This window comes from Balaenoptera ricei, chromosome 11 (assembly GCF_028023285.1).
Source record: "Balaenoptera ricei isolate mBalRic1 chromosome 11, mBalRic1.hap2, whole genome shotgun sequence".
Lineage (NCBI taxonomy): Eukaryota > Metazoa > Chordata > Mammalia > Artiodactyla > Balaenopteridae > Balaenoptera > Balaenoptera ricei.
In genome coordinates, this window is record NC_082649.1 from 69,738,870 (window position 1) to 69,764,978 (window position 26,109).

Here is a 26,109-nt window from a genome sequence, read left to right on the forward strand (position 1 = left end):
ATGTAAGTAATGTGATGTTATATATGTACATTCTAATTGCACGTTTTAGGAATAAATAAAATCCATATTTCAGTAACTGATAATGTATTTATAAAATGAAAACCTCTCTATCAAAATACACTTTTCACTGGGAAAAATAAATAAAACAGACAAATGGATCTACACAAAGTAAAAATTAACTTTGGTAAATTTCAGTGTGGGACAGTCCATAACAAGCTTATTTGCCCTTACTCCCCCAGAGCTGATCATCTTCCAAGTTAAGATTTTTAAAATATTTTTAAATTGAGATTATTATGTTGACATTTGTTCCTCATTCCACATCATCTTCAGCCAAGCTCTGAGCACTTAAAATTCTCTGACTAGTTGTTGGGAGCTTAGTCAGAAGCCTCTGGAAAACTGGTGGTGGAACAGTTTGCTGCAACACTTGCAGTAACTGCTGTGGCTGTCCACACACAGCAATTGCATTTGTCAAATGGTCCACACCCTTCTCATATTCACCTTGAGCTAGTAACTCTTCACCAAGCTGTATTTCTTCAAGGAAGAATTTCTGAACGGCTTCAGCATCTTTAAGGTTAGGTAACTTGGAAAGTCCAGCTCTCTCCTTGGCAAGCTTCTGTTTCTTTCTTCGTTCTCGCAGCCTGTTCTTGAAGTTGGGGTCACTCCGTCTCCTGTGGTCGAAGTAAATGCAGGACCCAATGAAAACGGCCCCGCACACGCCGGCGGAGATGGCGCTGTTCCAGCCCTCTATCTTCTCTCCAACGAGGCTTCGCAAAGAAGCCGTTGGCTCAGAACCCTCAGAGCGGACTCCCACTTTCATTTCTGATTTTAGTAACTAGAATCTTTTTTTTTTCTTGGTCAGTCTAGGTAAAGGTTTGTCAGTCTTATTGATCTCTCAAAGAACCAGCTTTTGGTTTCATTGACTTTCTCTATTTTTCCATTCTCTATTTATCTTCTAGGTCCTTACCTTGCTATGGGTCCTTTCCCCAGAAAACTGTCCATACACATCAGAGTCTGCATACACAGTCAGTCTTCACAGACCCCTGAAACCAAAGGATCTCCATTTACAAATTTTGGTGCTGAAGGGCTTAAAATTCCAGTGGTCCCTGAAAGATTAAACTGGGTAAAGAACAAGGCATAAGACAAGCAAAGGGACCAGCACTGACAACTCATCAGGCACTGAATCAGCGAGAGCCTCTTGAACTTTATTGTGGTAGGTTGGGTTGGAGCCTGAGCATCCGCATTTCTCAAAAGCTCCCAGGGAGGCCAGGTTGTTTGTTCTGGTCATGCTTTGAGCAATGAGACTCTAAACAACCACACGCCCTCTAGCTCTGCTTCTCAGGTAAGTTCCCCTCTCCATAAAAGGCATCCCCAGGTAAGCAGGTGTCACCTTTACTCCTCCCTTCTCTTAACCTCATTTTCAGTTACCAAGACCTGAGATGCCATTTCCTAAACATCTCTGACTCCATTTGTCCATTTGTACCCCCTCTTCAGTTTAGTTCACCACCGTCTCCTGCTTGGACCATTGTAGAGGTCCCCTTACCCCCAGGTGTGATCCCCAACCTCCACCTGTGGTGCAATTTCAAATGTGAGTTGTCTTAAACTTTTCTTTTTTCCAAAACAAAAACCAAATTTATTCAGCAGACATTTTAATTAAGAAATCCGATAAATTAGGACCACCACAATTTCAGACACTCCAGTGTGAAGTGTACGTCAATAGCTACATCAGGAGAATGAAAAAGACATTGAATCTTTTTAAAAAATTAGTTTAGCTCCCTTAAAGTTTGGGGGTGGCACCTTATTTAAAGTGCCTTCAAGTTTCATATGGGTAAAGCCAGCGGTTTCTCCTCTTGGAGAGTCACATTTAAGAAAACAGTTTCGAAAAAAAAAAAAAAGAAAAGAAAAGAAAACAGTTTCGGTCACTCACAAGGAGCTGGTGGCAGGAGGAAACTGAGGGGAGAGAACCCATGAAAGCTCAGGCCCAAAGCTCCACGGAGGGCCAGAACAGAGCAGAAAAACAGCCGGGGTCTCATCCATGCAGTGCAGACATGAGGAAGGGTGGAATACGAAAGGCCGGCCGGGAGGACAGAAGAGAGACTCGAGATTGTTTATGCCTGTTTCTGAGAAAGCTCATGGCACAGCCAAGAGTGGCCTCACAGGAAGAGGAGGAGTTCTGGATAGAAGGAAAGCACAGAAAAAACCAAATAACTCTCCTCACACACCCCTCTCCACCTATATGTCCTCTGGAGACTCCAAGAGGTAGCAAAGCGCAGACAGGGCTCTTCTTGGAGCAAGAGAAAGAAAAGACACAGGGGTGAGTTAGCTCTCCCAGGAAGCCCACAGCCTTCCACCTAAGCATGTCTTAAACTTTTAATGTGACTTACAAGAGCCTGTGTGACCCTACCCTTGGTCATATCCCTAGCCTTGTTTCTTTGTATCTTACTCATGCAGTTCCCCCCTCTTGGCCTTTACCTATCCTGTTCCCCCCACTCAGAATCCTCTTATCCATCTTTCACCCAACTCCCACTTCTGCTCCTGACCTGGCTTGCCTATTCCCTCCCTCCTTTCACCCCAGTCTAGGTTGGGAGCCTGCCTGGCCAATCCTGTCTGAATTAGGGCGGTTGTGATGATATCCAAAGCCCCTGAAGCTCCTTTAAGCAAAACAAGGACCTGATTATAAGGAGAGAAAGGAGGTGAGTATTTTTTGGACTCCACAGCCGGGAACCCTGGTCCTTTCTTCCCTTTCTCCTTTGGGACTCTCAGCCCAGTGCCCTCTGACTGTTTACTTCATAGCTCTCTGCATCTTTGAAACTTGACTCCAAGTTTTGGGACCATAAAATCCAATTGTAATTAGGTATTCTCCCTGGGCCAATCAGCTACTGCTAGGGAACTGACACATAGTACAAACATACTCTATGAGCCTCACTCCTGAGTGAGTGGGCAGTTTTGGAAAGGGGAGTAACGGCTAAGCAGACACCAAAGGTGTCTCCTACAACCCTTAGGGTATTTACCCTGTGTTTCCCTTTTGCAGTGGTGTAACTGCCTTCTATTGGTCTGCCTCCCCCAGTGGGCACAAGCTCTTAGGACAAGGGTCAAGTTGTATAACTCTGTCTACAGGGCTGAAACAGAATGGCCCAATAAGTATTTGTGGAATGAAGTGCCAAGAAAGCCCAAAGAAAGGACTGGCCTTCAGGTTCATGGAGGCATCACAGAAGAGGTGATGTTTGGGCCAGGCCTTAAGCAGAGTAAGTTTACTAACTGGGAGTAGAGGTTGAGCAAGAGGGAATGATGGCCCTGAGGCCTGAATTGGTCCAACCACACGTTACTGAGCACCCAGTGATGAACAATACATTGAGTGATGTTATGGGAATAGGGTTAGGCCTAGAAATGAGTAAGAAGTAGATGAAGGGGAGATTAGACTCCTGGAGTGTCGAACCAAATGTTTCCTCCTTTGAACCTCTGCTGATAGTTGGTTCTCACAGGAGTTAAGAGTGTATTATAGGGCTTCCCTGGTGGTGCAGTGGTTAAGAATCGTCTGCCAATGCAGGGGACACGGGTTAGAACCCTGGTCTGGGAATATCCCACATACCGTGGAGCAACTAAGCCCGTGCGCCACAGCTACTGAGCCTGCACTCTAGAGCCCGTGAGCCACAACTACTGAGCCCACGTGCCACAACTACTGAAGCCCACACGCCTAGAGCCTGTGCTCCACAACAAGAGAAGCCACCACAATGAGAAGCCCGCACACCACAATGAAGAGTAGCGCTACCCGCTCGCCACAACTAGAGAAAGCCCGCACGCAGCAACGAAGACCCAGTGCAGCCAAAAATAAATAAATTAATTAATTTTTAAAAAATATATGGCACTTAAAAAAAAAAAGACTGTATTATAATTATGTTTGTGTGTCTGTATCCTCCAGGAGCCTCAGGGCCTGTGTGCTTTTCATCTTTCTATAACAAATCCCCAGGGTTTTGTTTTGTTTTGTTTTAATTGAAACTGAATCACCGCATGGCAAATGGGGGCTGTGGACAACTCTTAATATTCTGTTCAATACATGTTCATGGAACCCAGTCCTGTACCAGAATTTGAGGCTACTGAGATGGACCAATCTGGTCCCATCTGGAAGAGTCAAACACAATTCCAATAAGCATGAGGTAGGTGCTATCACCAAGATAATTGCAAAAGTGCAACTGAGTCTGGGGAATCCCATCGAATCTCATGTAGAAGTAAGAGCTTATAATTCCTCTAGAAGGAGATGGTGGAATTGACTTAAAACAGCAAAGATGTTAGCCAAAATTTCTCTGAACTAAATAAACCTGCACATACGTTTAGCACTTTGAAAGGTTGTTTATAGCCATTTTTCTCATTTCTTTCTCACCATTGCAAGCATGTTATTCCAATTTTACAGATGAAGAACCCATCTCAGGGAGGTTAAGTGATTTGTCCAAGGTCATACAGAATGTGAGAGGAGCTGCCTCTGCCCCCCTACCACCAACCCTAAGGAAGAACCCCTCACTGCTTAGAGGAAGTTTCAGCTCCTCCCAGATACTTCCAAGGTCTCTACAGACCTCAGAGTCTGTAAGTGGGGACCATTCTTCCCACCCTATTCAGAAAAATGTGTATTGATCACCTACTACTTGGAAGGCATCATCCCTACTACTTTGTTGGAACCTACTCTCAGAAAAGCACCAGCATAACAGTCATTTACCTATGGATTAGTAAACACTTTGTCTTCTCACTGTGCAACGTGAGTATATACATATATATATATATATATATATATATATATATATATATTCTTAGATCTGTGAATATATATATATTCTTAGATCTGTGTTCAAATTATAACTCCACCGGTTACCAGCTATGAAATCTCATGTAACTCAACCTCTTTGAGCTTTAGTTTCTTTTATTTATTTATTTTTTAAAATCTTTTTACAAAAATATTATTTATTTATTTATTTTTGGCTGCGTTGGGTCTTAATTGCTGCATGCCAGCTTTCTCTAGTTCTGGCGAGCAGGAGCTACTCTTCGTTGCAGTGTGCGGGCTTTTTTTTTAAAATTTATTTATTATTTTTGCTTCGTTGCTGTGCGCGGACTTTCTCTAGTTGTGGCGAGCAGGGGCTAACTCTTCGTTGCGGTGCGTGGGCTTCTCATTGTGGTGGCTTCTCTTGTTTCAGAACACGGGCTCTAGGCGTGCAGGCTTCAGTAGTTGTGGCACGTGGGCTCAGTAGTTGTGGCACGTGGGCTCAGTAGTTGTGGCTCGTGGGCTCTAGAGCACAGGCTCAGTAGTTGTGGTGCACGGGCTTAGTTGCTCTGAGGCATGTGGGATCTTCCTGTACCCAGGCCCGAACCCGTGTCCCCTGCATTGGCAGGCGGATTCTTAACCACTGCACCACCAGGGAAGTCCCGGTGTGCAGGCTTCTCATTGTGGTAGCTTCTCTCGTTGCAGAGCACGGGCTCTAGGCATGTGGGCTTCAGTAGTTGTGGCATGTGGGCTCAGTAGCTGTGGCTAGCGGGCTCTAGAGTGCAGACTCAGTAATTGTGGCGCACGGGCTTAGTTGCTCCACATGTGGGATCTTCCCGGACCAGGGATCGAACCTGTGTCCCCTGCATTGGCAAGAGGATTCTTAACAACTGTGCCACCAGAGAAGTCCCTAGTTTCTTTTAAATTGAGGTAAAATTCATGTAACAAAAAATTAACCATTTAAAGTGAACTACTAAAAAAGAATGTATATATATATATATACATATATGTGTAACTGAATCACTTTGCTGTACAACAGAAATTAACACAACATTGTAGTCAACTATATTTCAATAAAATAAACAAAGTAAGCAACACAGTGGCATTTAGTACATTCACAATGTTATGAAATCACATATCTAATTTCAAAACATTTTCATCACCCCAAAATGAAACCTCATACCCATTAAGTACTTATTCTCCATTGTTCTCCCCACCACCCCTTTTAGCTCCTGGCAACCACCAATCTGCTGTCTGTCTCTATGGATTTGCCTGTTCTGAATATTTCGTATAAATGGAATCATACAATATGTGACCTTTTGTTTCTGGCTTATTTCGCTTAACATATTGTTTTCAGTATGTTGTAGTATGTATCAGTATTTCTTTCCTTTGTATGGGTTAATACCATTTCACTGTATGGATATAACACATTTTGTTTATCCATTCATCTGTTGATGAACACTTGGGTTATTTCCACTATTTTTTGGCTATTGTGAATAATGCTACAATGAACACTGGCATACAAGTATCTGTTTGAGTCCATAGTTTCAATTATTTTGGGTATATACCTAGAAGTGAAATTTCTGGATCATTTCATAATCCTATGTTTAACTTTTTGAGAAACCATCAGTTTTCCACTGTGGCTGTGCCATTTTATATTCCCGTCAGTAACACACAAGGGTTCCAATTTCCCCATATCCTCACTAACACTAGTAATTTTCTTTTTTTTTTTTTACATTATTATTTTATAATAGCTGTCCTAATGGGTATGAAGTGGTGTATCATTGTGGTTTTGATTTGCATTTTCCAAATGATTAGTGATGCTAAGCATCTTTTTATGTGCTTATTGACAATTTGTATAGCTCCTTTGTATATCTTCTTCAAGTCCTTTGACCATTTTTGAAGTGGCTTGCTTGTTTTGGTTGTTGTTGAATTGTAGAAGTTCTTTATATATTCTGGATATCAATTCCTTATCAGATACATGATTTGCAAATATTACTTCCATTCCATGGGTTGCCTTTTCACTTTGTTGATAGTGGCTTTTGATGCACAGTGGTGTTTCATGAAGTCCAATTTGTTTATTTTTTCTTTTGTTGTCTGTGCCTTTGGTGTCATATCCAAGAAATCATTGCCAAATCCAACATCATGAAGCTTTTCCCCTTTGTTTTCTTCTAAGAGTTTTACAGTTTTAGATTTTACATTAGGTCTTTGATCCACTTTGAGTTAATTTTTGTATATAGTGTAAGGAAAGGGTCTAATTTCATTCTTTTGTATGTGGATATCCAGTTTTCCCAGCATCATTTGTTGAAAAGACTGTCCTTTCCCCCACTGAATGATCTTGGCATCCTTGTCAAAAATCATTTGACTAGGGCTTCCCTGGGGGCACAGTGGTTAAGAATCTGCCTGCCAATGCAGGGGACACGGGTTCGAGCCCTGGTCCGGGAAGATCCCACATGCCACGGAGCAACAAAGCCCCTGTGCCACGAGTACTGAGCCTGCATTCTAGAGCCCGCGAGCCACAACTACTGAAGCCCACGAGCCTAGAGCCCATGCTCCGCAACAAGAGAAGCCACCACAATGAGAAGCCTGCGCACAGCAACGAACAGTAACCCCCACTCGCCGCAACTAGAGAAAGCCTGCACGCAGCAACAAAGACCCAACTCAGCCCAAAATAAATAAATAAATAAATAAATTTATTTATTTATTAAAAAAATCATTTGACTATATGTGAGGGTTTATTTCTGGACTCTGTTCTATTCCATGACTGTCTTTATGCCAGTACCATACTGTTTTGATTACTGTAGTTTTGTGTAGTAAGTTTTGAAATCAGTTTTTTTGTTTGTTTGTTTTTTTTAAGATGGTTTTGGCTATACGGGGTCCCTTTAGACTCCATACGAACTTTATGATGGATTTTTCTATTTCTGCAAAAAATGTTGGGATTTGATAGGGACTGCATTAAATTTGTATATTGCTTTGGGTAGTACTAAAAATCCATGAGCACAGAATGTCTTTCCATTTATTTGTATCTTTAATTTCTTTTAGCAACACTTTAGAGTTTTTTGTGTGTGTGTGTACTAGTCTTTTCTGTCTTTAAGTTTATTACCAAGTATTTTATTCTTTTTGATGCTAGTGTAAATGGAATTGTTTTCTTAATTTCTTTTCATATTGTTCAGTGTTAGTGTATGAATACATAACTGATTTTTGTGTGTGGGTTTTGTATCCTGCAACTTTGCTGAATTCATTTATTAGTTATCACTTTTTTTTTTTTTTGGTGTGGACTCTTTAGAGTTTTCTACATATAAGATCATGTCATCTGTGAACAGAAATAATTTTACTTCTTTTTCAGTTTGGATGTCTTTCTTTTTCTTGGAGAGAATGGATGTATTCTCTGTAGAAATTTTTTAAAGCATCCGTTTCTATGACATCTGTCTATTGACTTGGCAAATGTACATGGTCATTTATCAGGTACTACAGTAAATCTGTGCTGCTTCCCTAGAAGTTGATCAGCAGTATCCTTCATACCCTCCCAGGACCAGCCCTGAAATTGATCCCTTCAAGACCATGAAATCTGGGAGCAGAGCTACAGGCTACTTTTCCACTCTCCAGAGCAGTCATCTGGTGGTTCTTACCCCACCTTATGCTGCTCCTGAGCTCTGGTCCTTCTGCCTAGAATTGTCCTTCCCTGAGCCTTCACATGCTTCTCTCTAGCATTCTTGGCATTCAGATTTCAGCTCACAGGTCGCCTCATCAGGGTGGTCTTACCCAATTCTTCCCTCTCCCGACAGCCTCTCTCCCATAGAGGTCTCTGGTTTTATGTTCTTTTCAGCACTTATTAGAATTTGAAATTATTTTTTACTATTTGTCTCCTCTATTTAGAAGGTAAGCTACTTTAGGGCAGAGACCTGTAATCTCTTGTTCAGTGCTAGATTAGCATCTGAAATACAGTTCGGGGACAACAAATGTCTGAATGAACATCCACATGGGACAGGTTTTTATTAGTTTCACTTTACAGACCAGAGTACTCCAAGCTCAACTTTGAGTATAGTTCTTCACTTCAGTGCATGGTTATAAGAGTGTCCTGTACTCAAACCCTACCCCTTATGTCCCAGCTTCAGTTTTTCCATCTTTGAAGTGGGGTGATACTTACACATACCTCATTATGTCGATGTGAGGATCAAATGCGTTAATAGCTCTAAAATGCTTACATTTATGCTTGGCTCGTCTTATTAGTATTCCCCAGCATCCAGCACAGTGCCTGGTACATGGTAGGTACCCAATAGGTAATTGCTGAATGGAGAATTTTATGATGCAGCAGTTTTGCTAGGTCTTCAATAGACTTTGGGGTGGATTTTTTTTTCAAGCCTCCCAGAGATTATAATCTAGTATAAGAGAAGCTGTGTACAAGGTGAAAGTTAAAAAACATCCCAAGAATAGGATGGCTGGGCTTCCCTGGTGGTGCAGTGGTTATGAATCTGCCTGCCAATGCAGGGGACATGGGTTCGAGCCCTGGTCCGGGAAGATCCCACATGCCATGGAGCAACTAAACCCATGCACCACAACTACTGAGCCTGTGCTCTGGAGCCCGCGAATCACAACTACTGAGTGCGTGCGCTACAACTGTTGAAGCCCGCATGGCTAGAGCCCGTGCTCTGCAACAAGAGAAACCACCGCAATGAGAAGCCCGTGCACCGCAAGGAAGAGTAGCCCCTGCTCATTACAACTAGAGAAAGCCTGCACGCAGCAACAAAGACGCAATGCAGCCAAAAAAAAAAAGAATAGGATGACTGTCGAAGAAAGAAAAACAACTATCTGTCACCTTGGAACCTGGTTCAGAGTGATCATGTTTTTTGGCATCCAGAAGTGGGAGTAGGTTGGAAATGTGGCTGGTGGAAGAAGGACTGGGCTGATTTTCATGGAATGAGGAGGAGGTTAAACAGGTGAAAGGAAGAGGGTGTTTTTCCAGGTGTGGGTTCACAGTGATGAAGAAGGCCTAGTTATAGCTTCTGATTAACAAGTCACTGGTGAGTCTTCTCTAATCCCAGCAGGAAGACCCCAGATTTTTAAACCGCACTTGAAGGCAGAGCCATCAATAGGCAGCTATGCGTGTAGATCACTCTAGGGATTCCTCCCTAATATAATCCACTTTCCTACTGGTGAATTGGGGGGTAGCATGATCCCCAAAGGTGGTTGTGAGGGCATAACATTATTCAAGTTGTCAGGGAAGCTCCCAAGAGGGCAAGGAAGCAGTGATGTCACAGAAGGGCAACGGCATCTTGGGAGGAGGGAATAGAAGGGGCTTCCATCATCAGGGGAGCCAGCCCTGGCCCTCGTTGCTCAACCTCAGTGACAGAGGAGGCAGGTAAGTGTGGGTGTCTCTGATAGTTGTGTATTGGGTCTTTTGGGAGAGGGAAAGGAGATAAACAATAAGACTGCTCTCTCAAGTTTCTGCCCAGCTTCATTGGTCTCTTTTTCCTCACTTTGGTCATTTTTAGGGCTCTCGCCTGAACCTACTTTGACACTTGAGACCAAATCTGCTTTATGTGTCACACGGTAGTCCAAGCTAAGAGGCCAACTGGTGAAAATGTGGATTAGGGAGGAGTCGGACCTTAGGTGACCTCAGGATTCTGAGAAAAGTGAACCAGCTTTTGAGGCATCCTTTGTCCTTTAAGATCATAGGATGAAGTTCCCTTACTTGAGGGAGCAGAGAGCCTCCAGAGGTTTTGAGCATGCTGCTTTCTATCTATGAGCCTGCTGTTTCCAGATGGTTACCAAAATGTCTTTAGCCAGCTGAGCCCTTTCCTTACTTCCAGAGGATAATCTAAATGGAAATCCATGTGTGTACATGTGTGACACAGTGACAAAATTTAATTTAGGTTCAAGTGACTGATATCAGAGCTTTTCTGGAAAGTCTCTTCAGACAAGGGAGAAGGGTATCAAGGTAAAATTTCCGGAGTCTCAAAAGCCAAGGGGCTAAGTGAGAATGGAAAATCTGAGGACATGTGAAAGCTGTGATACTTTTAGAGCACCTTCTGCAGATCTAAATTCCCATGGATAGTTTGGGAACACACACTTGTATTTTTATAATTTAATTTGTTCCAAAAAATAACTGATATCTGGAGGTATGAAGGCCCAGAAGAAAAAGGAAGTGGGAAGGAGTAAGGATATTTTAAAATTAATTAATTAACTTATTTTTGGCTGCATTGGGTCTTCTTTGCTGCCCGCGGGCTTTCTCTAGTTGCCGCGAGCGGGGTAGCGCTACTCTTTGTTGCGGGGCGCGGGCTTCTCATTGCCATAGCTTCTCTTGTTGCGGAGCACGGGCTCTAGGCACGCGAGCTTCAGTAGTTTTGGCACGCTGGCTCAGTAGTTGTGGCTCGCGGGCTCTAGAGCGCAGGCTCAGTAGTTGTGGCGCACAGGCTTAGTTGCTCCGCAGCATGTGAGATCTTCCCGGACCAGGGCTTGAACCCATGTCCCCTGCATTGGCAGGCGGATTCTTAACCACTGCGCCACCAGGGAAGTCCGAAAAACGATTTTTTATCCTCTTGATTTTATGAGGAAAACAGAACCCACTTTCAGAATTTTTTCATCATCTCATCAATGTTCACTTCTTGGGATAAGGAGGAGGAGGAAGGGAACCTGGGGCTGTAGTGAAGAAAGCTGACACGGTTCACTCTTCTCGTTAACGGGAGCCCACATGGCAGTAATTCCCAACTTGAGGGAGGAGAACCTGCGTCCTTAACTTCCCCCTGAGTGTCAGTGATCAGGAAAGCCCTTTCTTTTCCCCGCTTTTTTTCCAGCTTCAGTTAACAGGAAACCGGACGAGAGGGGCGAAAACCTAGAGTTACATGGTGCGCATCAATTTCAGGGGTCCTTGAGAGCTGCGCCTAACCTCTGTAGGAGGCGATAGCAGTAGTAGCAGCAATCATCATTGGCAGCATCAGCAATGACCGATCCCCAATGTTGAGCCCCATATCTCCGCGCCAGGCACTTGCATCATCTCATCCAATCCTAACAAGCCTCCAGGGTTATCCCCAAGTGAGGAATGAGGAGGAACCGAGGCTCAATTGAAGCACTGACTGGTCAACGTGCCTCTCTGGTGGCTAGCGGGGTGCAAACCCATTCTGTCGGACCCACCACTAAAACCATTCCCAGGCTTCCGGCCTGAGATTTCCGTGCCTCATTCGCGCCTGAAAAAAGTTATCTGTAGCATAGACGGCTCTATAGAGGGAGGAATCGCGGTCCACCCGGCGCGGGGCAACAGCGGCCTCCACTAGTCTCTTAGCGGAACTTTCCTGTCGGCGGCGCGTGTTCCCGTCCGGGCGGCCGGGCGCGCGGGCCGAGAGGGGGACGTTTTCTGGCGCGGACCGCCAGCGGAGGCTGCGAGCGCCGCCGCAGGAGAAGACTGACGCTCAGCCGGAGCCAGCCCGCGGCGCCCGGGCCTGGCCGGCTGCCTCCCTTCACCTCAGCCGCCGCTGCCGCAGGCACTGCCAAGGCGGGCGCAGAGGAACGCTCGGCCACTCGGCCCTGCCCGGGCCGGCGCGGCCCGGAGCCGCGGCGCGGGAGGTGAGTGCTGGTGCCGGCCCCCGGCTCCCTGCTCGGGCCGCCGGGACCCGCAACAATGGGGGCCGAGTGGAGACGCGGCCCGGGCCCCTGGCGCTCAGCGGCCTGGGTCAGCAAGCGGGTCCCGGCGGCCCAGGCCTTGGGGCGCTGGATCCGACCTAGGGAACTCCAGCGGCCGGAGGCTTGGCAGGGGTCTTCGCCTCCACCCGGGGCCTTGTTGGCTTGGTATTTAGAATTTTTGTAGCCGGGAAAGGGAGTCATAGGGGCATGGAGACTTAACTCTAGAGGCGTGCGCTCTTAGCGCCTGATGCAGACGCTCTGGAGGCTGGCCATAGCGGTTGGATTGGGGGGAGGATGCGTTTGGAATTCTAGGGGCCTCAGTGTGCCTGGTCCCTAAGGCGAAACGAGATGCGTCTCTCCCTGCCCTCCTCCCCACCCCCTCCACGCCCCCAGGTCCGTGAACTTGGCAGACCGGGATCTGGCTGGGGAGAAAAGGTATTGAGTATCTAGCTTCTCTGAGGTAATCGGTGATTAGTTCCTGGAAAGGCAGGAGCTCAGCTGGGCACAGGGGAGTTGAGCAAAGGGGTGGATTCTCCAGGGCCCAGCATTCTGGAGTTGAGTGGTTCTCAGGTAGGGAACTTGTCACAAGAATGTCTCGGTGAGTAGTGTTGGCTACCTTGGAGTTAGGGTGAAGCTGGAGTTGTGAATCGGAGAGTATAGAGGAGGGTTGGTAGACTGCTGAAGTTGGAGAATTAGCTTTTTGTGGGCCATGGTGGTAGCAGCCTGTGAGATGAACAAGGGGCCTTTGCAGAGTGGGCTTCCTGATAGAGAATGACCTCTTACTGAGGGGGAGGGGTGACTCAGATCTTAGAATTCCTGTCCCTTGCTAGTGGATGTGGCTGACTGTGTTGGTGGCTGGGCACTGAGGTAGATGGTGCTGGAAGGGGCGTTTGGGGGCTGAATTGAGTTTGTTCCTGAATAGAAGACAGTGTGGACCATTCCTTCTTACTCCAAGTCAGAATGATAGCTGTCATCGACAGTGTTTTAAGTAAAGAATTTCTTTGTGGTATCTGGATCCAAAGCTTTCCTCTGTTCATTTTTTTTCTCCTTTGTTTTTGAATTGTGACTCATACTTTCTTTTCAGCACTATGGCTGTTGTTTATGATGATAGACAAACTTAGACAGTATAATATATATAAATTCTAGGGATTTTCAGTCCAATTCTAAATCTAAATTAAGAGCCTCTTTTCACTAATTTGTGTGTCATTGTTTAATGTATGCAACTCTAGAGAGGGATGTGAAAACTCTAACAGTTTATGTTGTTAAAAGTTCTTTATATCCCTAAACTTCATTTTCTCCTACTACCGTGAAGTCATTACGTTAAATCTGTTAAATCTTAGTGACCGTCATTTTAACTCTCCCAGGACATTATCTTCACTAGAAGTGTTGTCTGTCTGGTCTGTACACTGTGTCTCATCTGTATCATTGAAAGGCAATGTGCAAACTCCAAACAGCTGAGGCCTGCATCTGTGCACCAGAGCTCTCTCTATGTAGTATTCAGGCAAAAGTTGGTGTGTTGTCTATAGATGAGATATCAAATCTCATATGAAAAAAAAGTGTCAGAATCATTGCACTTTCAGAGTTTGTTTAGAGTGTTAGGAGTTGTATTGCCTCGTTGGAGTATATTAGAGTATAAATTTTCAGGTGAGATGTGAGGTAATTCTGACTATTTGTAGTTGTACTGATGGTTCTGGGGATTGTTTTTCCCCTTAATCTTTAAAAAATCATATATTTCCCTTGCACTGTATTATTTCTGTCTGTCTGTCTCTTTCTCTCTTTTAAGTTTTCTATCTTAAGTAACTCATTCTTTCATAAACCAATATCTATTGAATTATGCCAGGCACTGTGTTGGGCACCTCTACAATGGTGATGTTTTTCGTGTTTTAATAGTAATAGTTCATATTTCAGAAGTGGCTGTAGGTCTATGAAGGAAGAAGTGATTCAGGCATATCAAGCTTTTAATCAGTAAAACCATTGAATAAAGTTTTTAAAAAGTATTGATTTTGACTAGTGACAATTGATTATCCTCATATATTTCCATGGGAAAAGTTCACAATGGTATGGGATTGTTTTTGCATTGTTTTATTTACATACACCTGTTAACTTTAAGTATGCCTGTAGACAAACCACAAGGTAAACATTTTGTTGCTGTGTGTGTCTTGATGAGCTATGATTTACAAATACTGTATATGTGCTTAGGTTCCCCAGGAAGCCATCACACTTTCCTTCTCACTGTGGTTTTGGGAGCACGAAGGCGTTGCTTACTCCCTTTGTCTGGTTCACTGTATGTAGGCTGGGAGTGTCTGCTGATGCCTTGGAGTGCTGTCTCCTAGAACAGGAGGAATAAGATTGAGGTAAGGCTCAGCCTGTTTGAAATTCCTTGCCTCTTAATTATTACTGCATAAATTATATTTGAATGCTTTTTTGCTGAATTGTTAATCTCCATTCCTATCTAGTTAAATGAAATTCTGTCCTTTGCTCTCTTCTGTATCTCTCTGTATGTATTTCGGCCAAAAATAAATGAAAAGGTTTAAAATCAAGACACTTAGATAATAAATAAATTCTTTGAAGTGTCTTTCATTTTTCCATCTGGAATATTCACTTGATCAAATAAAATGAAAACTGCTTTATTTTGTTGCTTTGAAGGCAAACTGATTGCTGAAAAATGTTTTTGACTACCTCTTAGTCAGATGGATAACCTCAGAAACTCTTGGAAAGAAGGCTTAGAGTGTTTGATTTCTTTGGAAATATTCTGAGGTGTCTAGTACAATGGAAAGAGCATGGTCTTTGGGGTCATCCCATCTCTACCTCTTGCTTGCTTTTTGACCTGGGTAAGCTGTTAACCTCTCTGAGCCTTGTTTTTTAATTTAATTTAATTTTTTCAGTCTGTGAAATGGGGTTAAAATAACCTCTGCAGGTTGTAGTGAGGACTGGAGATGAGGGCCTGGTGCTTCATGGGTGGTCAGTGCTTGCTGTTAGTAGTAGGTTGTGTGTATCATTATGTGGGAGTTACTATTCTCAGTAGTATTAGTAATAGGAGTGTGGCTGGGTGCTATGCATGGATGAGAGGTTCAATTTCCTTGTCTGGTGCGGAAGGCAGCCTTCTGTCTACACCTGTTGGCACCCTGGACAGGTGAGAGAATTGTTGAGGTAGTATTTTTTTTTTTTTTTAAAGAAATTCACGTTCTTTTATTTATTTATTTATGACTGTGTTGAGTCTTCGTTTCTGTGCGAGGGCTTTCTCTAGTTGCGGCAAGTGGGGACCACTCTTCATCGCGGTGCGCGGGCCTCTCACCATCGCGGCCTCTCTTGTTGCGGAGCACAGGCTCCAGACATGCAGGCTCAGTAATTGTGGCTCGTGGGCCCAGTTGCTCCGCGGCATGTGGGATCTTCCCAGACCAGGGCTCGAACCCGTATCCCCTGCATTGGCAGGCAGATTCTCAACCACTGCGCCTCCAGGGAAGCCCTGAGGTAGTCTTTATCCAGTACTGGTGGCCGGGAGTCAACACTATAAAGTCCAAGGTCATTCCTGGCACTGGTAGGTTTTTTTCCTGGCAATTTCCATGGAGAAGCCAGGAGGTAACTGTTTGGCATGTCCTTGTTTTGGGAACAGTGGGCATTCCCAGTGACAGAGTGCTGGATATGCCAGGCAGCATATTCTGTGTGGCCCCTGATCAGGATATTTCTCTAGCTTTCTTCTGTTGGCCTCAGATACCTGACTTTGGTCTTTTTGCCTGGAAGGCTCCAGATGCTGGAGAGATTTGTCGTCTTTCTCTAATTTGGGCTAGTTTGGTAGAATCTAGCACTCTGTTCGGAAATGTTTATGATGAACAGAAGGTTCACAGGCTTTGTTATAGAATTGTTCAGTTTTATTTTTTCCCTGTGGGGGGGGGGAAGTAGAGAGAAAAATAAGTATGAGCCAGACAGAAATGATTCAAAATAACTGGCCCTAAATCTCTTCCAGTCTTCCTTAGTGAAATTCCCCCTCCGTTTGGGGTGGTCTTTAACTTCAGTTAAAAGTAAATAATATTCCTCTGGCCTCAAAATACACGAACATCTAGATCCTGATATGTCTCTACTTCAACATCTCACAAAGACCTTTATGACCTGGCCTCTTTGGTATCTTCCTTTCTAGTCCCTCTTCTGCCACAATTCCTCTGTCACTTTAGGCTCCAGTTACAGTGAGCTCCTTGAATGTCCCAGCATTCTCAGGCTATTTCTCCTACTAATTTTCCTCCCATTCTAGTGCTTGTTTGACTCTTAGGCTTGAATTTACTAGGAATTCAGGCACCATCACTTAAAACTCTTCCTTGATTCTTCCCAGATTAAGCTGAATGCCTTTTCCTTTGTATGGCATTGCAATCTGTGAAAGCTTCTTTCATAATCACTGTACTCTTAACTTTGGGTATTTTTTTCTGTTTTCTGTGCCTATGTTGTGACCTACTTGAGGGCAGGACCTCGTCTTGTTTAACTCTATATCCTAGTACCTAAACATTACTGATACAGAAGTAGCTACTCAGTAAATGTTTAGTGAAGAAATGAATGACCTCTGCATGTAAAATATCATGAAATCATTCCTTGTGGAGCTGGTGATGTGATGAGGGTTCTGATTTCATGGGTGCCTCAGATCCTGGCTGAAGCAGTGCTTCTGCCTTTGTATTTCCAGGTTGCTAAAAGCAATACATGATTTTGCTGTGAAAATGTGTTGCTTATTCCATATGTTTATGGTTATGATGCTGGGGAGCTATTACTTGCTCTCTTTGGGTCTTGGCAGAAGTTTCCCTTGGAAGAGAATGTGACAGTTCTTTATGGGTATTATCTAGATCTTCCATTGGCCATTTACTGCTCTGAGCAATTTGTCCTCATGTGTGAAGAACAGTGACTAGTCAGTTTGGGCCACAAGGTCTCTAGACGGCTACTTCCAGCCTGGGAGTGGGTAATGGATTTAACACTAGGATGTTGTGACTTTTGTCAGCTGATGGACTTTTTGAAGATCCAGCTGAGCTCAATGTGGCCATATTCAGAATATAAGATCATTTGCCCAAACTTTATTTAGGAATTTGAACTCAGTGATTATGAAATTATCTGTATTAGTTCTTTGTTCAGCCTAATAGTGTACTAACACTGAAATTGATATATTAGTTCTTTGTTAGGGAGCTCTGTGTTCTGAGTTATTAACCTAGAAGTAATGGAATTGTGCCAGTTCATTTAGTCACCCTCTTGGTTCTTCTTAGTGGTAAAATAACTTGAGAATATACTACCTAAATTACTTTGAATTAATTTTCATGGTTGATCAGACCACATAGGAATCCCACTGGCCAGGTGTAAGGAACTCTACTGAAGCCTACCTAATGCGGTTGTTCTTTCATGTAGGTGACAAACATAACAGACTGAAGAAAAGGAAAGCATGAAAAGTAACTGTAGTTAAAGGTAAAAATTGACATGAGATAAAAAGGAAAACTGAGACAAAGCATAAGTCACTTTAAATGTGGCAAGCAACTGTTAAATTGAAGAAATTTGTGAGCAGTGTTGAAATCTTGTGAAGAAAATTGTTATATAGGTTAAAAGCAATAAAAACATGGCCAATTTCAGCCAGCATAGGCACATTGAAGGTGCTAGCACCCATTTATGGTTTTATAACACCATTGATGAAAGTGATATATAGGTAGAATTGAAAAATGTTTGGGCTTCCCTGGTGGCGCAGTGGTTGAGAATCTGCCTGCCAATGCAGGGGACACAGGTTCGAGCCCTGGTCTGGGAAGATCCCACATGCCACGGAGCAACTGGGCCCGTGAGCCACAATTACTGAGCCTGCATGTCTGGAGCCTGTGCTCCGCAACAAGAGAGGCCGCGATGGTGAGAGGCTCGCGCACCGCGATGAAGAGTGGTCCCCACTTGCCGCAACTAGAGAAAGCCCTCACACAGAAACGAAGACTCAACACAGTCATAAATAAATAAATAAATAAATAAATAAATAAATAAATAAAGAACGTGAATTTCTAAAAAAAAAAAAAGAAAAATGTTTGCTTTGCTATGATAAGTATACGTATACCTTGCATATGTATGATAGTATAGTTTTATAAAACACTTTGATGTACATTTTACTTTACTGCATCCTCCCAACAACACTGTGAGGCAGTTATCCCCATTTTATAGATGAAGAAGCAAACACAAAGAGGTGAAGTGGCTTGCTTTCAAGTTCACAAAGCCAATAAGAAAAAAAGGTGGGACTTGATGCCAGGTTTTCTAAGTTTAGGGCCTTTTTTAACGTCCTCATGAGATATTGTTAGGGCTTCAGTTTGGGGTGACAGTCACTCCTTTTTCCAGGCTTCTGGCCAGTAGAGGATACACACAAAGAAGGTAGTGCCACACAGGGCGTAGAGCTTCTGCTCTATTAACAGCAGCCTAGTAACTCTGCAAGAGCTGGGTGTGGGGGGAACCTAGATGGAGCCTCCACCTTCCTCACAGATCCCTTATGGGTTATGAGAAACACCCAGAACCAGGTGGAGAGTTTTTGCCCTTGAAGCCTAGTGACACAAATTGGGATCTTCCTCCTAATGTGATGATGTTTAGAAATTGGAAGAAAAATCGAAGTTTGGGAAAGAATCCTTCAAGTGTGATTCTGGATTGAGCTTAGGCTCTCTGTTCTCATTGTACCATCCACTCTCACTGTCTCCCCCACCCTATCTCTCTACCTTTCTCTTCTCCACTATTTCACCCACCTCCCACCTTAGTTTGGATGCTGGTTTGCCATGGTCCACAGTTACAGTGCTGCCCTCCCCAAGTCTGAGAACCTGCTTGAACCTTTGCACTCTGCCAGTTGCCAACCCTGAATTCTCTCCCCTGGCTTCTTTCGCTGCCCCTAGGCTGCCCAGTGTTTCTGGGGAGTCAGGAAAATGGGCTGCTTTGGTTGTCAGCAGTTCCCACTGCCTCACTTCAGTTGAGCTGTCTCTGCCCCTCCGGGTGCTCTTGTGCTGCATTCTCAGGGTCCCAGTTCCCACAGCAGCTGGTTGCACGTTTCGCAAGGTTCGTTTTTCCCTCAGGCCCTAGACCTGCTCTCTGTCTGCCTCATTCTTGACCTGTGACTTCACTTTAGGGCTTGTGCTCACTAATTTTTTCCCCTTTCCTTTCTATTATGACATTTTCATCACTCTTGCTTTTGGAAATTCCTTGACTTTTTTCCTGATTATGCAAGTAATATATAAGCACAGTAAAATTCAGGCATTTTTATTTTATTTTATTTTTTTATTTTTTGTTTTTTTAAAATTTTTTTCAGTTTACCCTTCCCCCTCCCCAGAGGCATTTTTAAGTAAGGAAAGGAACCCATAATCCCATGTCTCAGTGTTAACCACTATCATGAATTTGGTTTATATTTATCCACACTTTTTTCCACTGTGTATGCTGACATGGATGTATTTGTGCTTCCGTATGTGTGTGAGATAAAGTAATTCCTTTTTACAGAAATGGAATAACAGTATATCTACTTTTCTGTAATTTGCTTTCTGTCTTCATTTAATGCCTTTATTTTGGGCATTTTCCCATGTTTCGGACACATATCTATCTTTTAATAGTTACGTATTTAATTTCTATCAATTTTCCTAGTCCCCTGGTGATAGCCATTTGTTTCTTTTTCTCTGCAGTTACAAGCATCCTTGTAAATATATCTTCGTATCTTCTGTACTCTGTATACTTCTTAGGATAAATTCCTACAAGTGTAATTTCTGTGTCAAAAGTTATGCATGTTTAAAATTTTACTAGATATTATCACATAACTTTTGAAAGATTGTATCAATTTATATTTCTTCTCTAACACTGAACGTTGTCAATAAATTTAATCTTTGACAATTGAAGCTTAGATAACTTTTATTTACATTTCCTTAAATGTAAGTGATGAACATCTTTTCATGTTTTTGTTTCATATATAGATTGATTGATCAATTAATTAATTGATTACTCAGTTATCTTCTTTCTAGCATCTTCCTATCCTCCCTCCCTCCCCTTTTTGTTTTTACCTACATACAAGGTAGACCCATAGTAACTTGACCTCTCATGCCATCCTAGCCCTGTCCTTCCTATCCCTTTTATCTAAAATGCAGTTTTACTGCCATTTCCTCACTACTTGCTTTATCTATATCTCTTAATCCTTTGTGATCTGGCTTCTGGTCCTGTTTTTCTCCTGAATACTATCTCTGAGTGAATTCCTTGTTGCCCAGACAAAAATTTTTTTCTTGATGTTTGTTCTCCCTTGTTTTGACTAATTCCCCATTCCCTACCATCTTTGCAGGGAGGGAAGCTGCATATGAGTGGACTTTTTATTATGGAAAATTTCAAACATATACAACAGCAGGGAGTATAGTATAATGAACCCCATGGACCCATCACTCAATTTCAATAATGACCAATATTTCCCCAATTTTTTCTTTCATTTGTCCTTCCCACCTTTTTTTTGCTGTTGTTGGCATATTTTTTTTTAAATTAATTAATTAATTAATTTATTTTTAGCTGTGTTGGGTCTTCGTTTCTGTGCGAGGGCTTTCTCTAGTTGTGGCAAGTGGGGGCCACTCTTCATTGCGGTGCGCGGGCCTTTCACTGTCGCGGCCTCTCTTGTTGCGGAGCACGGGCTCCAGACGTGCAGGCTCAGCAGCTGTGGCTCACGGGCCTAGTTGCTCCGCGGCATGTGGGATCTTCCCAGCCCAGGGCTCGAACCCGTGTCCCCTGCATTGGCAGGCAGATTCTCAACCACTGCGCCACCAGGGAAGCCCTGTTGGCATATTTTAAAGCTAAATCTCAGACTTTGTCACTGAGTGTGTGTCCCTAACTAATAAGAATATTTTATTTCTTAAACACCATTACCTTGCCATTTTCTACCCTGATAAAAATTAACATTTCCTTAATAGTGAGGACTTGATATTTAATCCTGGCTCTGATACCTGCTGTTTAACTTGGGCAATTTTTAAACTTGTTTTCTCATCTTGAAATGCAGTGAGATAATAATGATAATGCCGCCTAATAGGATGGTTGTGAGGTTACCTCATTTATTCCCACATGAAGTGCTTAGCACCGTGCTTTACCTACGTGAGGGCTCAAACATTTTTTGCATTTACTCTGTCTTCATCTATCCATTCATTCAGCAGATATTTATGGAACACATATGTGTCAGCTGAAGAGGAGACACTGACCTTGGCTTCTAAGATTCTGCACTATCCTGATTCTCTGCCTGCCTCTCAGATGTTTAAAAACCCCTTCCTTTTTCCTCCTGGATGTGGATGTAACCCAGGTTTGTTGTTTTTCCTTTTCTATTCCCTCTGTAGTCTGGCCCTCAGAAATCTAGCTCTTTCACTCCCACCACTTCAGGCTATCCAAGTGACTCAATTCTATAACCCTGGTTTCTTTACCAAGCAACAAACCCACATTTCATCCTGGCTTTTAGACATGTCTTTCTGGTCATGGGAATGAGTATAAAGTGCCCTGAACTGAGTCTGCCCACCAGGGCTTCACTCAGTCTTGCCACTAACTCCATGGCTTGGACAGTTCAGTCACCTCTCTTGATCTTGGTGTCCTCAGTCAGAAGGATGGTAGGGCTGGATTAGAGTCTGAAGTCCTGTGCAGCTTTAAAAGCCTATCAGCTGTGAGAAGGTGGTTTCAGAAATGTCCTGCTCAGCATATGTGGGACCACATGCATCATTCTACTCCCCAAACAAGTTTCTGGCTTTTCCCATCTGGCCTCTCTCAGGATATCCAGGCTTCATCCTATGGCTTTTCCCTTTCATTTGTCTTCAACATAGGGCCAGTTATCTCGTGGCTAGTTCTTCAGTTAATCCTGACTCCTGGCTTTTCTGGAAACATACATTTAGCACTTTTCAGCTTTGTGTCTGTATTCACATTGTTTTCTTTGGCTGTCCTATTCACATTATTTCTCCTGAACCTGTGTTCTGGCCGATTGAATTTCCAACCATCTTTCTAGACTAAGTTCAGGTGACAGCTTCATCCACATTGGAAGTGAGTCCTCCCTCTTCTGACTCTCATGACTGGCAGTGCGTCAGTGACATTTCACAGTATGCCTGGTGCTTCAGCTATTTGTGTGTGTAAGTTTTTCTTCCCTCCTAGTGTAATCTTCTTGAGTATAGGTACCACATTTACACTGCGTGTAATTTTGCATCCTACAGTGTCCAGCACAATTCTTTGTACTAAGAGTTTGCAATAAATACTGATTGAATAAGTGACTGAGCTAAAGTAGACTTTGGTTCAAGTTAAGAACACTTAAGGAAATGTTTTTATTTTTATTTTATTTATTTTTTAATAAATTTATTTATTTATTTTTGGCTGCGTTGGGTCTTTGTTGCTGCACGCAGGCTTTCTCTAGTTGCAGTGAGTGGGGGCTACTCTTCATTGCGGTGCGCGGGCTTCTCATTGTGGTGGCTTCTCTTGTTGCGGAGCACGGGCTCTAGGCTCATGGGCTTCAGTAGTTGAGGCATGCAGGCTCTAGAGCGCAGGCTAAATAGTTGTGGCACAAGGGCTTAGTTGCTCCACGGCATGTGGGATCTTCCCGGACCAGGGCTCGAACCCATGTCCCCTGCATTGGCAGGCGGATTTTTAACTACTGCGCCACCAGGGAAGCCCAAGGAAATGTTTTTAAACCTAAAAGGCTGAGCTTGTGAAATGGTACTAATTCAGGTACTAATTCCTTGACCTCAAAATTCAAAGAATCCTCTGCTTTCCTGTCCTGTCTCAGAGTTGGGAAGATTTTCCAACTCTTTGGGTAATACAATTTAGCTTCTCCAAAGCATAGCTGGTCATACTACATACTGTCATCATGGAGTAGCTAAAGGTAATCACATTAATTGAAAACTAACTTACCGTGTGCTAGGCAATATGCTAATTACTTTATTTTTTTCACTTAATTAAAAAAAAATCTTACATATGTACTGTTATTCTTCTCATTTTATAAATAAAGAAATCTAGGTTTAGAGGAATTAAGTAACTTCTTTAGTATTCCTTAGATAGAAAGTGGCAGTGCTGGGACTCTGACCCAGGCCATCTCGTCCCAGAGCCTTTATTCTTCACTGGTGTGCTGCTTTCCTGTCCAAAGCATGTTTACTACCAGTTGTCTCTTTTATGTTTATTTTCTAGCACTTATCAAATATCTTGCATGGATTTTTTCATTTCTCCCCACCAAACCAGCTATCCCTCTACTGTTCTTTCTGATTTTGGTGAAAGGTATGCCAGACTTCAAGTCTCAGATTCATATATAATTTTTCCCTTTCCTTCCTGTGAGTTTTCCTTGGTAATGCCTTACCCCTGCTCCATTCTTTCTGGTTTCTTTCCTCTTAACCCAGGGCCTCCAGGTATAGTCCTGGATTATGATGGTTGATTTTCCCTCCTTCATTCTCTCATTTTTATAGTCCTTCTGAAAGGGTTGCCTGTCACCCATTTCTCTCCAGTTAAAAATCCTTCTGCGACCCCCCAAAAAAAAATCCTTCTGCTGTTCCTGTAACTGGGGTTCCTAAAAGCCAGTTTTCAAATAGTGCTCTACACAGTTACCAGTGTTCTTTTTTTTCAAAAAATATTTATTTATTTATTTATTTGGTTGCACCAGGTCTTATTTGAGGCAGGTGGGCTCCTTAGTTGTGGCATGCATGTAGGATCTAGTTCCCTGACCAGGGACCAAACCTGGGCGCCCCTGCATTAGGAGTGTGGAATCTTAACCACTGCGCCACCAGGGAAGTCCCACCAGTGTTCTTTTTAAATTGGGAATTCAGATGATGCCACTTCCCTGCTTGAGATCCTTTAGTGGCTCCCACTGGGGGCACATGGACTGTGGGAAGGATTGCATGGAGACAGATACTGAGGCCACTTTTGAGCTCAGCAGAGAAGGGCTCGATGGCATAATAGTTATGTCTGCCAGAGGTACAGACAGGAGAGTGGTGCCAAGTGCCACATATTTGCCAATTTTTATATAGGACAAAGTTCAGACTCCTAAACAAAGTCCTCCAGACACTGCTGGATCAAGATCTGGCCTGTCTACTTCTCACAATTTCCCCATTTACTCCCCCAGCCTCTAGTCCTATGGAACTGTACTTCTGCATATGTCATTCCCTCTCTCTGAATGACTTCATCAGTCTCTTCTTCTTCTTTTTTTTTTTTTTTGAATTTTATACAGCAGGTTCTTATTAGTTATACACTTTATACATATTAGTGTATACATGTCAATCCCAATCTCCCAATTCATCACACCACCACCCCACCCCACCCCCGCCACTTTCCCCCCTTGGTGTCCATACGTTTGTTCTCTACATCTGTGTCTCTATTTCCATCAGTCTCTTTTTAAGGAAAGAAGACATTGTCCTTTGACGTTCAGATCTGTTGCCTCCTCTGGGAAGTCTTCACCAGCCTTTCCAGGCAAAATTATTTCCTTCTCTGTCCTGTAGAACCTTTTCCTTCCTCCCTCCCTCCCTTCCTTCTGAAATATAATTCACATACCATAAATTTCCACCATTTTAAAGTGTTTAATTCAGTGATTTTTAGTATATTCACAAGGTTATGCAACCATCACCACTATATAATTCCAGAACATTTCTTTTCTTTTTTTTTTTTTGTGTTTTGATTAATTATTTTATTTATTTATTTTTGGCTGCATTGGGTCTTCATTGCTGCGCGCGGGCTTTCTCTCGTTGCGGTGAGCGGGGGCTACTGTTCGTTGTGTTGCACGGGCTTCTCATTGCGGTGGCTTCTCTTGTTGTGAGCACATGCTCTAGGTGCGCAGGCTTCAGTAGTTGTGGCACGCGGGCTCTAGAGCGCAGGCTCAGTAGTTGTCGCCCATGGGCTTAGTTGCTCCGTGGCATGTGGGATCTTCCCAGACCAGGGTTCGAACCTGTGGCCCCTGCATTGGCAGGCGGATTCTTAACCATTGTGCCTCCAGGGAAGTCCCAGAACATTTTTCTACAAAAAGAAACTTGTACTCATTAAGCAGCCACTCCCTATTCTTCCTTCCCCCTACCCACTGGTAACCACTAATCTACTTTCTGTTTCAATGGTTTTGCCTATTCTGGGCATTTCAGATAAATGGAATCATACAGTATGTGGCCTTCTGTGACTGGTTTGTTTCACTTAGCATAATGTTTTCAAAGTTCGCCCATGCTGTAGCGTGCATTAGTACTTCCTTCCCTTTTATTGCTCGATAATATCCTACTCTGTGGATATGCTACATTCTGTTTATCTAGTCATCAGTTGATGGAAGAAGAACTTTAGTCGTATGTTATACTTACCAGATTGCTCATCTTATATGTTTATGTATCTGTGTCAGTTGACTGGATGATTCCTGGAGGGCTCCAGTCATCACTCTGTGACCAGGGTTCTCTTATCTCTGCATCTTCAGTACCTACCAGTACTGGTCAATACTAGATGCTTAATCAGTACTTATTTATTTTATTTTATTTTTTAATACATTTATTTATTTATTTATTTATTTATTTTTGGCTGCGTTGGGTTTTTGTTGCTGTGAGCGGCTTTCTCTACTTGTGGCACGTGGGCTTCTCATTGCGTGGCTTCTCTTGTTGCGGAGCACAGGCTCTAGGCACGTGGGCAACAGTAGTTGTGGCATGCAGGCTCAGTAGTTGTGGCTTGTGGGCTCTAGAGCACAGGCTTAGTAGTTGTGGCTCACGGGCTTAGTTGCTCCATGGCATGTGGGATCTTCACAGACCAGGGCTCGAACCTGTGTCTCCTGCGTTGGCAGGCGGATTTTTTTTTTT

General features: G+C 43.3%; 2 protein-coding genes across 6 annotated transcripts in view; one reads left to right on the top strand and one right to left on the bottom strand.

The window, feature by feature from the left end:
• Positions 1 to 310: 310 nt before the first annotated feature.
• On the bottom strand, positions 311 to 817 carry LOC132375332 (mitochondrial import receptor subunit TOM20 homolog). The gene has a single exon (XM_059940594.1). The coding sequence runs from the start codon at positions 815 to 817 to the stop codon at positions 311 to 313; it is 507 nt and encodes a 168-aa protein (XP_059796577.1).
• An 11,325-nt stretch (positions 818 to 12,142) lies between these two features.
• Positions 12,143 to 26,109, top strand: part of RAD54L2 (RAD54 like 2) — an 89,671-nt gene continuing 75,704 nt past the window's right edge. The window contains exons 1-3 of one of the 5 annotated variants that reach the window (XM_059939776.1): positions 12,143 to 12,304; positions 14,561 to 14,715; positions 21,493 to 21,638. The gene's annotated coding sequence lies outside the window, so the exon portion shown is untranslated. The remainder of the gene's footprint in view (positions 12,305 to 14,560; positions 14,716 to 21,492; positions 21,639 to 26,109) is intronic. The other 4 variants (XM_059939777.1, XM_059939775.1, XM_059939778.1 and 1 more) reach the window with 4 other exon arrangements.

What these genes read in the sequence shown, in the direction of transcription:
- LOC132375332 (XM_059940594.1), bottom strand. Translation starts at nt 817, where the DNA reads ATGAAAGTGGGAGTCCGCTCTGAGGGTTCTGAGCCAACGGCTTCTTTG.